At 41.1% G+C, this 14,865-nt stretch overlaps 1 protein-coding gene across 1 annotated transcript; it reads right to left on the minus strand.

The window, feature by feature from the left end:
* Positions 1-1,538: 1,538 nt before the first annotated feature.
* On the minus strand, positions 1,539-9,068 carry LOC118167717 (alpha-1-antitrypsin-like). The gene is made up of 5 exons (XM_035327473.1): positions 8,914-9,068; positions 4,282-4,938; positions 3,354-3,624; positions 2,630-2,777; positions 1,539-1,865 (listed from the first exon to the last, which is right to left on the minus strand). The coding sequence occupies exons 2-5, from the start codon at positions 4,925-4,927 to the stop codon at positions 1,656-1,658; spliced, it is 1,275 nt and encodes a 424-aa protein (XP_035183364.1). The 5' UTR covers positions 4,928-4,938; positions 8,914-9,068; the 3' UTR covers positions 1,539-1,655.
* Positions 9,069-14,865: the final 5,797 nt, after the last annotated feature.

Raw genomic sequence — 14,865 nt, forward strand, 5'->3', positions numbered from 1 at the left:
CTTAATGCTGAGATGACACAGTAAAGAGGTCAGAACAGCAATTCAAGAAAATTCATTAGCGCTATCAAAGCATGCTATGCCTCAGTTAAACTTCACCACCATTAGAGAACTTTATGTTATTTTAGGATTGTGTTTGTGGAATCACCCTTTTCCTTCTCAGGAGATAGCAAAGAGCTCAACCTGGTGAACACACAGAACCCTCAGAGAGAAGGACTATTTTCAGTCACCTGCCTGTATTTTCAATCAACAATCAACAAGATTGGGTGACAAATTATATTTGGCCCAGTACCTTTTGAAGGTAAACAGTTTGGAAGAGCTAGAAGAATAGCTTTTTTGTAGTTGTTGTTTTGCCCTTTTTTTTTTTTTTTTTTTTTTTTTTTTTTTTTTTTAGTAAGGGGGTCTGCAGATTTTCTGGCTCTTTGGCATCCAGAGAAAGCTGTAAATAACATTTAATGGAAACTAAAAAGTTCCCAGGGGAGGTACCCAGTGGAGAACAAGCATGCAGCAACATCTGAATCATGGAAGACCAAAGCTGAAGAGAGAAGCTACAGCCAAAAACCTACTATTTAGATCAGGCATCATAATTTTGGATTTGCTGGGCCACAAAACCTTATTAAAATCCCAACAATTGTGCTTGAGTCACTAATGTGAACAAGTCACATGAGAGGAAAGAACTCAATGGCTCCAGGAAAGCTGGAAGCCAGATGTGGCATCCTGTTATTGCCAAGTAATTCTTGTGGTCTGCCACCCATCACCTGTGCTTCCCCAGAAGATGACCTCAGAAAGCAGGATATACAAATTAATTTAGCAGTATGTTTTTTTTGTTGTTGTTGTTTCTTTCCTTCTTTCCACCACAGTCAGCAATGGAATACAAACAGCTTTGTGCTTGGAGAGCCCAGTTAATACAGTTCTCCTAGGGAGCCCAGGTGCTACTGTATGTGCACAAGACCTTTAAAGATGACCATTCATGCAGTGACTTTCAGCTTTCAATGACACAGAAGTTAGATTCTTGCCCATCCAGAAAAGTTGGGCCCCTTCCAAAGAAACTAATGAGGAACGTAGATGGGATCAAGTAATTTGTGCTTGTAGGAAGCAGTGGCTGGACTGGAGGGAAAAGGATTATTCTGAACCCAGGAGCTTCCATCCTCTAGGCAAGGAAACATTTCATGGGTTTGCGTTTCTGTTTTCATCCTCAGACACTGAATACATTAAAGATTTCAGAGAAAAAGAAGACTTCTGGAATTCACAGTTCAACAGAAGAGAAGGAATGGAAGGTTCCTCAGATGGCGATGATAGATTTGTGGAGTTCCTGAGCTGAGAACTGGATATATATGACATTAGAGACATAGGGATATTACCAGCCAGGAGAGGGAGGGTTTAATTGCATGCAAGGGTCTGTGGCACCAGTGATGAGTAAGCAAGGCAGGGAAGTATTTGTCTGCTGAAGATCCCATGGCAGGGTTTTTGCCCTGGGATATTTGGTATACAAGGCCTACTCCCACTTGTCCCCAGCTGTCTATAGAAAGTGAGGAATAACATCATGTCAAATGGTTTTATTTTTTAATTAAGGATCAATTCCAGTCTCTTCTTGCAAAGAAGTCACTGGGATGTGCACAAGCTCTCTTCTCTGCTCTATGAAGTACAAGTGCTCTGGCCTAGCCTTCCTTGACAGTTGGATTCACAATTTTCCCCATGAAGAGGATGCTGTAGGTTGTTTTGTCAACAATCAACATCAGGAAGGGTCTGTTGAATTTGATGACATGAGGAAGAGGGAAAACTTCAGACAACCGTACCAATTCTATCATGGTCACTGCAGCTGCCTCTGTACCATTCTCATTAACATCCACCTCAGCCTTGTGAATTGCCTGTAAAGGAAATAAAGATTAAAATTTAGACACAAAATAGTGAGAAGCATCTGGGGACAAACTTGCTTGCTTTAACACTATGAGAAGGAATTTTCAAAAGAAAGCACAGAATGAATGTAGAACTGATGTGAGGAAGATTCTCTTGTCCAGTTTTTCCAAGACAAGCAAAGTTTTCTCTGAGTTAAGGGAGAATTTTATTTACCACTCTGGCAGAGTCAAGCTTGGCTGCTTGCAGAGACTAAGCAGCATGGAGAGCATTTATTGTTCAATTGTTTCTTTGAATAAGATTTTGTCCTTAATATCTAACACCGAGGAAGAATGTTTTCCTTTTGCATTAATTTATGTGTATGCAGAAAACCTCTTTCTGCTAAGAGCTGACAATAGTGACGTGCCAATTTTGAGGTGATCAGTTAATTCAGTAATGAAAGGCATATTCATAGAATAAGAAGACTATTCTCAAATTTATATAATTACTTTTGTATTAATTACTTTACACCAGATTTTTGTGAAATTATTCACATTATCCTTTCCAACTCCATTCTCTTCATCAGGGACTTTAAAGTAAATTTGCAGGATTGTTATGCAGGAAACAATTTAATGCTAACTCTAAGAAAAATAACCATCTAATCTCTAAACTTCTTTTATTACCATAAGTGAGCCATGGCTGCAATCCAGAAGTGGGATCAGTCTATTTGTGAAGATAAAACCAGCATGTAAGTGCAGAAGGCAAATCTTTTGATCACCATCCCTGCTTGCATACTTACCTTGGAAACCACAAGGCGGTCACCTTCTGCCACTTCAGAGAGGTCAGCATTCTTACTGAATACATCTGTCACACCCATTTTTATAAACAGGCTCTTGACATCATAGGAGCCAGAGATGGAGAATTTTGGAAGGTAAAGTTCGATTGCTCTTAAAAAATAAAAAAAAGAAAAAAAGAAAAAAAAGTGAGTTAAAAAGTGAGTTTATAATTGCAAGATCTTTCAATACAAGGGCTGATATAAGAGGTACACATCCATCAAAAATACCTGTGGAGCCTAGGTCTGGTTAAGACAGTAATAAATCCCCCATCAGAGAAATAGAAAATGAGGTACCTCTCCTACCAGCCACAGTCTAATCAGTGGTGCAGGGACACAGTACTTGTTTCTGAAAGTGACGGCTGAAAAGCATCATCCAGACACTTTCCAGGAAGAGAAATTTCCTTTCAGATTGGATCCTCCCTTGTCCAGCTGGGCTGCTGGGGGCAATGTTCCCAAGTGCAGGATTCCCACAGGTGGTAGTGCTTGCACGGCTGTGTCTGGAGGAACTGAGGAGAGGGTTCCTCTAATGTATGAAATCTGGTATCTCCTTTGACGTAAGGGATCTGTGCAATGCTTGCTCCTTAGAGCTGTGTTTAGCTACTCCTTGTGGCATCCTATGCTTTGCCTTGCCTGGATGAGTACTTATGGTCTGTTCAAAGCTTAAACAAAAGAGCAGTCAAAAGATTACCTTTCTTCAAGTGATTGGCTCCAATTAGACACTGTGTCTTTTAGCAGAGCATCTTCCACCTGCTTCATTGTCCCTTCATCAGGCAGAACAAAGAAGGCAGCAACATTTCCTTTATATGGGATTTCTACTACCCAGCAAGACAACTTCTCATCCCGATGGATATTATGGACTTTGCTTTGATACATCATTTTGACCTTAACAGAATTCTTGGCATCCACAAAGAAGTCATCATCTCTGGTGTGGAAACTCTTGAAAGGTTTTTCCCAGTAGCCTTTCGATAAAAGAAAGAGTATAGAACTGAATAATCTGAACAAGGGATGGATAAGTGCATGACACATTAGTTGATGCTCAAAATATTATATTTGAACAGTAAATTCAACAACAAGTCTATCTCAATTTAAGGACATTTTTTCCCTGGTCATGGAAAGAAGCTTTGTATCATTTCAATTGTTTAAATAAAAATGACACAATGAAAATACAAGTTGAGGAAAAGACCTGAGCCTTCATCTACTAAGTTGATGGTAAAACCTCCGTGAATCCCATTGTATGGGCTCCAGGGTTATTGCTTTCTTTTGTGCCGTCCATGTTTCACTTTGACCATGTCCTGCACAAAGAGCTGTGCCTTTCAAAAAATGATGATAAATTCATCCCTTCTGAATATTTTAAGCTCAGAGACTGATTTAAAATGATATGGGATTGATTACTACTTCCATCTTTTCTTCTTCCTTTTTATTATTATTATTATTTTTTTACTTACAGGAGATGATTCTTCATATCTGTCTTTCAAATATTTCCATATGTCATTTAAAATTAGATGATATCTTAAGTTCACAATGTGAAATATATGGATATATATATACTTGTTTCTTAGGTCTGGACAGACTTCCAGAGCTTATGTATATAACTGTTACCAATGTTTGTCACTCACCTTTAAAGTAAACATAGTTAATCAGAATCATCAAAGCATCTGGACTAAGATTCTGCAGGAAGTCAACAAATTTGCCATGGGTTTTTGTTTTTATATAGTTATTGATTTCATTTACAGCCTTTTCAGAATTCTGGAAGTCACTAGAAATAGCTTCAGAATCATAAAAAGTTGTGACATCTTCCAAAAACTTTTGGCGCAGTTTCAGTTCATTATTTATGAAGAGGGCATTGCCCATACTCAACTGGACTTCTCGGTGAGGATCATTCAGCAGCTGGAGGAGTCTCTGAAAGCCGACATGGATCTCCCGCTCCTCCAGCTCTGTCAGGTTGAAAGCGAGGCATTTGTGCAGTTGACTGAGCGTGTGTGCTCTGGCACCCAGGGAGAGCATTGCAAAGGCAGTGGAGAGGCTCAAAGGAGAGAAGAAAACGTTCTTGTTACCTTCCTCCTCTGTGACCTGCTTGTAAAATCTAAATGCAAAGTCAGCATTGCTGGGGGCTATCTTGAGGTGAGCCAGGTTTTCCCCTTCAGCAGGGGAATGAGGTGTGTGTTGGTCCTCCTGTTCATCACTGTGGCTGGGTATATGATAAGCCTGGACTTGAAGCCCCACAAGCACCAAAGACAAATACAGCGCAGACTTAATTTTCATTCCGAATGGTTCTGTTAAGAAACAAAAACAAAAACAAAAACAAAAACAAACAACCTAACAACCTTTTAGATCTAGAGAATGTTACATTTCCTGCATAAAAGCAGTTATATTATTTAAGATACTGATTTACTGATTTTCAGATATCAGGATAAGCAGGATTACTGCTCTGAATATAAGTAGTTTTCCACTCGGCCTCCTGGCCAGTCCTTTTCTAATCTGTTCTGTCAGCCTCTAATCAACAAGCAAAGAATGATACTAATGTGACACCACCAGGGAAGAATTGATATTGTGTAGGTTTTCATGAGGAAACAGTCCTTGCCTCTGGCATGGCCTCATTGCATTTCTAAGGTTATTTCTAAGTGCACGGCTGAGTTTACCTGTTGCCCCCATGCTTTTAATAAGCACTGTAGCAGAAGAACTATTTTTTGCTGAAGTGTTTCTGAAGTGCCCATGATCTCATTATGACTTCAGCTGCACTCGAATTTACTCCTCTGGGAGCAGAGACATAGTTTGGTGTTTCACCTTGGAATCAATTGAAGATGAATATTCACCTGGGACTGTATCTCCCAGTCATCCTGGCACTGTACCTAGGAGCTGTATCAGTGACTGAATCCTGCTCCTGACATACAGAATGCTCTAAGAAGCAAAATTTCCAATTACTGATACAAAACAAAATCATAGAATCATAGCATAGAATCACAGAATGATTTAGGCTGGAAAAGACCTCCAAGATCACCTAGCCCAACATTTAACCTAGCACTGCCAAGTCCACCATTAAATCATGTCACTAAGCTTTATATCTTCACATCTTTTGAAGACCACCAGGGACGGTGACTCAATTACTTCCCTGGGCATCCTGTTCCAATAGTTCACAACCATTTCAGTGAAGAAATTTTTCCTAATATCTAACCTTAACCTCCCCTGGTGCAACTTAAGGCCATTTCCTCTTGTCTTACCACCTGGTGCTTGGGAGAAAAGATCGACTCTCACCTTGCTAGAGTCTCCTTTAAGTTAATTGTAGAGAGTGATAAGGTCTCCCCTGAGCCTCCTTTTCTCAGCTGCTCCTCTTAAGACTTGTTCTTTAGACACTTCACCAGCTTTGCTGTCCTTCTTTGGACATGCTCCAGCACCTTGATGGCCTTCTTGTAGTGAGGAGCCCAAAACCAAACGCAGTACTCAAGGTGCGGCCTCACCAGAGCTGAGTACAGAGGAACAATCACTTCCCTAGTCCTGCTAGCCATGATATTCCTGATACAAGCCAGGATGCTGTTGTTCTTCTTGGCCACCTGAGCACACTGCTGGCTCATAATCAGCTGGCTATCAACCAATACACCCAGGTCCTTTTCCACTGGGCAGCTTTCCAGCCACTCTTCCCCCAGCCTTTAGCATTGCATGAGGTTGTTGTGCCCCAAGTGCAGGACCTGGCCCTTGGCCTTGCTGAACCTCATACAGTGTGTCTCAGCCCATAATCCCAGCCTATCCGGATCCCTCTGTAGAGCCTCATACCTGTGAGCAGATCAACACTGCTGCTCAACTTGGTGTCATCTGGGAACTTACTGAGGGTGCACTTGATCTCCTTGTCCAGATAATTGATAAAAATATCTAAGAGAACTGGGCCCAGTACCGAGGCCAGAGGGACACCACTTGTGACTGGCCTCCAGCTGGATTTAACTCCATTCACCATGACTCTTTGGGCCCAGCTGACCAGCCAGTTTTTAAACCAACAAAGTGTACACCCATCCAAGCCATGAGAAGCCAGCCTCTTCAGGGGAACAATGTGGGAAACGGTGTCAAAAGCCTTACTGAAGTCTAGGAAGACTGCATCCACAGCCTTTCCTTCATCCACTGAACACACCACCTTGTCAGAGCAGGAGATCAGGTTCATCAGGCAGGACCTGCCTTTCATAAACCTGTGCTGACTGGGCCTGATTGCCTGGTTGGCCTGTAGGTGCTGCATGATGGCATTCAGGATAATCTTCTCCTTGAGCTTCCCCAGCATTGATGTCAGAGTGACATGTCTGTAGTTTTCCACGTCCTCCTTCCATCTCCTCTTGTAGACAGACATTGCATTTGCTAGCTACCAGTTGACTAGGACATTCCCTGATGCCGGGACCACTGATAAATAATGGAAAGTGGCTTGTGAGCCAACTCTCTCAGTACCCTTGGGTAGATCCCATCTGGCCCCATAGACTTATGTACATCTAAGTGGTTTAGCAGGTTGCTAACCATTTCCTCATGGATTATGAGGGCTTCTTTCTGCACCCTATCTATCAGCTCAGGGGACTGAGTACCCACAGAACAACTGGTCAGCTACCTCAGCCTAAAAAAAACAAAACAAAACAAAAACACATTTTATATTGTCTTTAACACCAGTAGATAGATTGAGCTTCAGCTGGGCTTTGGCCTTTCTGATTTCCTATCTGCACACCCTCACAACATTTTATAGTCCTCCTAAGTGGCCTGCCCCTTCTTCCAAAGGTCATTGTGGTGGTTTTACCATGCTAGGCAGCTGAACACCACAACCGCTCTCTCACTCCCCCTCCTCAGATGAGGAGGGGAAGAAGTAAAGGAAAGAACAACTCACGGGTTGAGATAAGGATAATTTAATTAAAGAGGAAAAAAAATATTATTAAGGAAATATTATTATTAATTAAACAATTCAACTAAAGGGGAAAAAAAAGGGAAAGGGGAAGAGGGAGTGGGAAAGGAAATAGCAAAACAAAACAAGTAAAGGCTATGTGGAAGTGCAGAGGAAAGAAATTACTCTCTACTTCCCACAAATGAGTGATGCTTGACCACGTCCTTGAAGTAGGGCCTCAATGCCAGTGTTCGGGAGGAGGACGGACGTTTTCCCAACGAGAGCCCACCCCTCCCTTCTTCTTCCTTTTTCCACCTCTTATTGCTGAGTGTGACATCATATGGTATGGAATATCCCTTTGGTTGGTTTAGGTCAGCTGCCCTGGTGATGTTTCTTTCTCACTTTTTTGCCCACCCCCTAGGAGGGTTAGAGAAAGTCCTGATGCTGTGCCAGCACTTCTCAGCAGCAGACACAACACCGGTGTGATACCACTGCTGTTCTAGCTACAAGTGCAGAGCGCAGCACTGTATGGGCTGCTGCAGGGAAAGTTAACATTCCAGCCAGACCCAGTACAGTCATAAATCCTCTTTTTCTTTCTGAGCTCCAGCCACAACTTTCTGTTCAGCCAGGCAGTTCTGCACCAGCCCATCTCTTTGTACGTGGGGACAGACAGCTCCTGAGCCTTTAAAATTTTCTTCTTGAAGAGTACCTAGCCTTTCTGGACTCCTTTGCTCTTGAGGACTGCCTCCCAAGGGACTCCACCAACCTGTCTCCTACACAGGCCAAAGTCTGCCCTCCAGAAGTCCAGTCTTAATTTTCCAAGGTTCAAAACCTATTAATTTATGACTGCTGTGCCCAAGACAGCCTCCATCCTCTGCAAAAGGTCTGGTGGGGCATCATCCCAAGTTGGCTCGCTCACCAGCTGTGTCAGGAATTTATCTTCCACACACTCCAGAAACCTCCTAGACTGTTTCCTCTCTGCTATGTTGTATTTCCAGAGGACATCTGGTAGTTTGAAGTCCCCTACAAGAACAAGAGCTAGCGATTGTGAGACTTCTCCAAGATGCTTATAGAATATTTTATCTGCCTCTTCAGCCTGGGTGGGCAGTCTATAACAGACTCCCACCATGACATCTGCCTCCCTGGTCTTCTCCTAGTTCTTACCGATAAACTCTCAACCCTGTCATCACCCTTGTCCAGCTCTAGACAATCAAAAAACTCTGTAACTTACAATGCTCCCCAGCCCCGTCTCTCCTTCCTAACCCATCCCTTCTGAAGAGTTTGAAGCTGTACTTTGCAGTACTTCAGTCACAAAATCATTCAATAATTAATATTGTGTAATAAATGGCAGAAATTACAAACAACAAGGATTCAAAGTCTTCTTAAAAAAGTATAGTATGGTACTTACAGTGCAGTTTAAAGAGTCTGCTGGACCTCTCTTTCACAGTGCTCCTTCCCTATTCTTCCTTTTGCTGGCTAGTATTAAGTCAATGCCCACTGGTAAATATTAAACAGAGCAAATAAGATTTATTTGCAAGGTAAAGACTGAGTAAGCTATTTATTTTTTTGGACATCAAACATTGTAAGTCTATTTTCCTGTCATATAAACAAAATAATGCCAGCATCTAGGTCTCTGGGAATAGAGCAAGAGCAATGGCCTTGCTATTCTTATGTTTGAACTAAACTGTGGACAAAAGAGCTTTGCAAGGCAGTGTGGCAGAGCAGTGGTAAATGAGCTTTAGAAAACAGAATACTAGAAGAACTGGTCATCTAAGATAGGGCCTGAATAATGTCTGGTTGTAAAAAGGGTGGTGTGTCCTACTGAACTCTTTGCATGGGACATCCTATGCCAGGATGACATCTAACTGGTTTCCTGAAGCAGCAGCAAGTTTTGTCAGGAACAGCTCAGTTTCTCCATGTTGCCTTGCAGTTCATACTGCAGATATACACTAACTCATGTTCTTTGAAGAGTTCACCAAATTATTATATAAATGATAATCAGGAGGAGTATTAGGTAAATTCTGGAGAGGCCTTTGATGGGTATTTTGGAAACTACAGAAACAGTAGATGAAAAGCGAAGTAACAGCATGGCTTGAAAAGCTGCCAAAATATGATAGAAAAAAAGGGGAGACTTTATCATGGCAAAATATTAGCTGAGGGAAAGAGATATCTTCTTACCCCCTTGCTACATATGCATAGGATAGGCAAGATTTATATACATATTACATGTTACTTACACTGGGATCCTTCTCAGAGTGAGCTGAGATAAATAGGCACTACTTAACTATTTAGAAGGTTATTTAAGGATGAGATGAATGGTGCTCATCCTAATAAGCAATGACTAATTATTTCCATTCAATGTACCTAATTTCACTCTAAGTAAATCTACAATTCATCTTACACATAAGAACCTACCCAATGTAGTTACTTTTATGTCATTGCTATCTCTTACAAGCAAGAGTTGGTCAGAATTTCAAATTTAGAGAGCTTTTTTCACAATGTATACAAGTCCCCAGAAAGTTTATCACAGTGTTACTTAAAGTGATCAAGGTTCAGCAGGATCAAGTATGCTGTTGCTTAACTCTAGCAAAGACAAGTTATTTTTCTCAAGTCTAGGCTTGTTGACATAGATAGTATGAATCTTTCAGCCCATCCCTAATACTTGGCTAATCATCTGAAGGATGCTACAGTTTTCAGGGTGGAATTGCTGAGAAGAGCAGAGCATCTGCAGCAATTCCTCTGTTTTCTCCCAGGACATGCAGTAGCACTCAGGTGTCAGAAAAGAGAGTGGGAAGTTGCTCCTGTCCCTGCTCACCACTCCCAGACCTTCTCTGACTCTGGCCCAACTCTCATCCTAGGCAAGGTTAAGAACATCAGTCTCATCAGGACCATAGGTGACCATTTTTGTTTGAAAACTTTGAAGCAATCGCTTTCTCCATGTTTTCAGATCAGCATGTTTAGTGAATGCACCAGCCACACCTAATCCTGTGCAAAGCTCCCCTAGGTACTAGATGCCAGGAAAAAAATAGGTGCTTTTGGAAAACACGTCTCTCCTGTGAATGCAATGGAGAATGAGGCTGAATCACCCACATGGGTATCACCAGCATACTTGCCAGATTGCAGAGTCTGTGGTATCCCAGAGACCATAAAGCTGTGTGTTTTTTGTTTGTTTGTTTGTCTGCTTGTTTGTTTTTTTTTTTTTGTTTGTTTTCATTTTTCTATGCATTGGTGCAAATGTCTGCACTGAAAATCCTGTACCCAGAATGGATGTCACTGTGAAATATGAGGCTAAGCTGGAAAGTCTGTGCAGAGTTTTGCAGGAAGGATAACCTTGCAGTGTAAATTTGCAGAGCAGTGTACAGAATCCCTGGGTTCTTTGAGGAAAGCAGTGGCTGAGATGGAAGAACTCCTGCTCCAGGAGCCAGGGAATTCTTACAAATGACTGAAATAAGTGCTTTTCCAATTGGCCTGATAATGTGGAAGTAATTAAGGGAATAATTTAATTATTCCTTTTCCTACTGTTAAGTGAGGAGCCAGTGACTCTGCTGAGTTATACATTGTGTTTTGGTTCCTCCTTACAGGAGTAGTTTTATCCCATATCAATAAGCTACTCCAGTCCATGCCTGATCATCAAATTATGATATACCAGCTTTGCAATTTATATTTCTGGGTTTTCCAGGGCAAAGGATTTTTGGAAGAAAAACATCAGCAAGATGGTAACGTTAGAGCAAGGGAAATGTGAACTTGTTGCCTTAAAAAGATGTAGAACTGAAGGTCTGTCTGCAAAAGTTTATCTAAATAAGCCTCTTGACATAAATAGCTATTAATATCAGGAGACTAGCATCATTGCAAAACTTCTCTAACTGGAATAAAAATCAATTCCTCCCAGTAATTTTATCTACTTCTCTCTGAAGGACATCCCAACTCTAATCTTCGTGTATCTTACAAATATTCAGACTTTTTTTTTTTTTGTTGGACAGGGATAGTCCTGCTGGCTTCAATTCTAAAACAGCATGAGTGATAGAAGGAAAAAAAAAACTGAAGGCTGAGGAGAAAGTCTGTGATAGAACTGAGAATAGAAACTTGACCACTGTTTTCTGCCTCTTTAGCTAATGCAATAGGAATCTCTGAACTAAAATTTCACATGAACTCAGAGCTTGCTAGACGAAAATCATATAAACAGAATCAAATAATAGTATTATTTTCCTCTGTGTTTTATCTCAGAAGGAAATAAAGTTCTTGTATTACCAGGGTGTGATTCTCAGAATAGGCATTTAACTTCAGATGATCACTTTCATCAGTTTGCAGAAAACAATATTGTAAGTTTTCTGCCTTGTCTGTGCCTAATCTTCCAGCACTTAAATGGTGTTTCCAAGAGCAAACATCTATCTAAGGCCTGATGTGAATTCCATTGGTATTAATCCAAAAGCATTTTAATGTTCAAGATGAGTATCCCTCACTGAGAACTCATCTCAAGTTTTACTGAAATATTTTCCACAAAGTTCCCACATGAAGATACAGGGACTGTAGATCCACTTGACACTGCAAAGGCTTTTCAAAACTAGTCAGAAAAATCACTAAGATAAAAAGGGAGAAAAAGAAAGTAATGGTGGATAAATTCTATAGAACCAAAATATGGGTTTCAAATTGAATTACACCTTGAATTTCTTGTTCTTTTTTTTTTTTTTTTTTTTTTTCCCAAAAGATACATCAAACTCAAGTCATTATGACTGTTGACCCAAAATTTTAATTAAGTATACAGAAACAGAGATGCCATGTAACGCTCAGGATTTTTTTAAAAGATCTAGCAGCTGGAATAAATGATAGTAAAGGAAGGTGTTAGACCTTCCCAGCTGTTGATGACGTTAAAGGTAAGAACTTGAGCACAAATGGCAGACCTGGAGCCCAGGATCAGCAGGGCAAAGATAGTGGAGATGTTGACTGAGGAGAAGAAAACATTCTTGCTAGATGTCTGGGTGGTTACTTACCTGCAAAATCTGAAGGCAAAGTTCATGTTGCTGGAAACAACAGCAGGGCTCTGTTGGCAGGACCCCAAAGGATGTCCCTTATGTGGATGCTGCTCCTGAGGTGTGTAGTTTTCTTGTTCTGCTTGTGGCACTGGACTGATGAGAGCCAGGGATAACAGTCTCAAGAGCAACAAAGGAACATTGCTTGCAGTCATGGGTCAAGAAGAAATAAAAACAAATTCAGGGTTTCTTGATGTAAATAGATTTTGTGTCTGTCTGCCATGCCAGAAACAACTCATTCATTTGGCCTTTTGAGAGCTTCTCTGGTTATTACTTGATCAGATTATAGCAACGTTTGTCTTTCTCATCTGTCAGTGAAACCATTTCTAAAAGCAATTAGCAATCAAAATCTATGAGCTTCCCTTTTAGCCTAACACTATGAGAGTAAAGTGACCATGGGGGACCTGAACACGTATCCCTGATTCAGCACTAGTTTGGCAGTTGCATTACTGCAGTCATAGTCTGCTTTATTTAACATCACTGTGAGATTTGAGGGATGGGGAGCTGTGCACCTCATCCCCTTCATCTCTGCATGCCTCTGCATGGCTGTTGGAAGGAGAGCCATTGGCCTTGGATGTTGAGCCTTTCTCAATAGAGATCCATCTGCCAAGGGAGACTCTCCAATGGCCTTTTTCTGACAGCTTAATCCAGTTTGCAGAGTCAGGGCAGCAACCAGAAAAGGGCTTGCACAAGAGTCAAAAACTGTCAGGTCTCTGAACTTTTTTCAGAAAGATTGAAAGACAGCCCTTCTGGTTCATAAAAAAGCTCTTTAAGATTTTTTATTTTTTTTTGGGGGGGGGGAGGGGAGAGCAGACAGTGTCTATGCATATTTTACACTGTATCTAAGTTCATCTACATTGGAGCGTAATAGAATTCAATTTACATATTTTCTACTTCATGAAAGTTTTCGCGTGAGGTATTTCAGGTATTTGTGACATCAAAGTATTGCTGTGTTATCTGAGGACCAGGACAAATCCTTGATGAGGAGCAGCCTTTTGAAAATATACATGCACTTATTGTGACAGCAGACACAAAGCACAAGTCAGAAGAACCTGTCAAAACATCCTTAACAAATGCATGGGAGTCTCACAGTTTGTGCCTTGATTTGGTTTTGAAGTGTTTCCTGAACTGCTTAGTTTGGTCCACAGAGGGGGAAGGATCTCTAATTCCCTTGTGTTTTGGGAAGTAGCTGGTGAAGGCCTTCCAGCATGACTAAGCAGCATTCAGCAAAGCTGTGCTAGTGCTTTTAGGGCTAAATGACAGAGGGAGTTTCCCAGTCTTGTTGATTATTCTGTCTCCATTTGTACTTTTATACTAGACAGCACCAGAGCACAGACCTTAAGCCTGCAATTACTCATTCTTGTATTTTTAGTACAGTTCCTGATACAGGTATTGTTCATACCATCCTTCCAGACAAGTCTTATGCATGTTTTCAGGGTTAATCCAAGCCAGGAGTTATTTCCAATAGGCAGCCCTGCTGTCTTGCAGGGTCAGTTAAGCAACATCAAAATGGGCTGTGATGAGACAGCTGAGCTCAGAACCAGAAAATAGACCTTGGAGCACTTTGTTAACAAGCATAGATGTAAACTCTGGAAATATAATTAATCTCAATACTTGTTTTACTACTTCCAGGTAATCATATCTTTCTGAACCATTATTTCTTGATGAAACACAAGATTTAATCTATATTTAATCTATAATCTTGCAACACCTTTTGGGTGTCTGGATAACTGAAATATCCCCTAGGTCTGTTTTAGCCACTGCTTCCACATTAAGATGCTTGTGAAAGGTTTTTTACCTTAAAGGAGAACTTGAAGAAGACAAAACAAAGTAGACAGCAGTGGACATTCATGCCATCAGCTATGAATGCTGTAAAGGCAGGAAGGTATGGGAAAAGACTCCTCCTTCCAAGGTCTGAAATTGATTAACCCCCTCCATGATTTTAAGTTATGTCTCCCTTACCTTAGGAACCCTTCCAATGTCACAAAAGATCATTGCTTCATCCATCAATCACCAGTGTGGTTCGCAGAGAGTTCATTAGGATGTATTTGCCAAATCAAACTTCAAACCACCCAGGGAGGAGTAAACATGGATTTCAATCTACCAGGAAAATATCTTTACCAGCACTCCTGGTCTAATGCTAACTCTCCTCTTGCAGGTTCAGCCTGACCAGGATGTTGGAGGTACGTGATTGTCTGCCTTCAGGAAAGGAAGGGGTGTGAACATGACTATTCCTGAATATCTAGTATCTAAGGAAAACACAATAACTGCAAAGACTTGGCACTGGGGTGTATGTTTGTGGGGGGGATACTGTTGTTTTAGGAAGGATAGGC

Source organism: Oxyura jamaicensis, chromosome 5 (genome assembly GCF_011077185.1).
Source record: "Oxyura jamaicensis isolate SHBP4307 breed ruddy duck chromosome 5, BPBGC_Ojam_1.0, whole genome shotgun sequence".
Taxonomy (NCBI): Eukaryota; Metazoa; Chordata; class Aves; order Anseriformes; family Anatidae; genus Oxyura; species Oxyura jamaicensis.

Coding starts and splice junctions, on each gene's coding strand:
- LOC118167717 (XM_035327473.1), bottom strand. CDS start 4,927: ATGAAAATTAAGTCTGCGCTGTATTTGTCTTTGGTGCTTGTGGGGCTT. Junction 3,625..4,281: donor TAACTATGTTTACTTTAAAG/GTGAGTGACAAA, acceptor TTTTATCGAAAG/GCTACTGGGAAAAACCTTTC. Junction 1,866..2,629: donor ACCGCCTTGTGGTTTCCAAG/GTAAGTATGCAA, acceptor TTTCCTTTACAG/GCAATTCACAAGGCTGAGGT.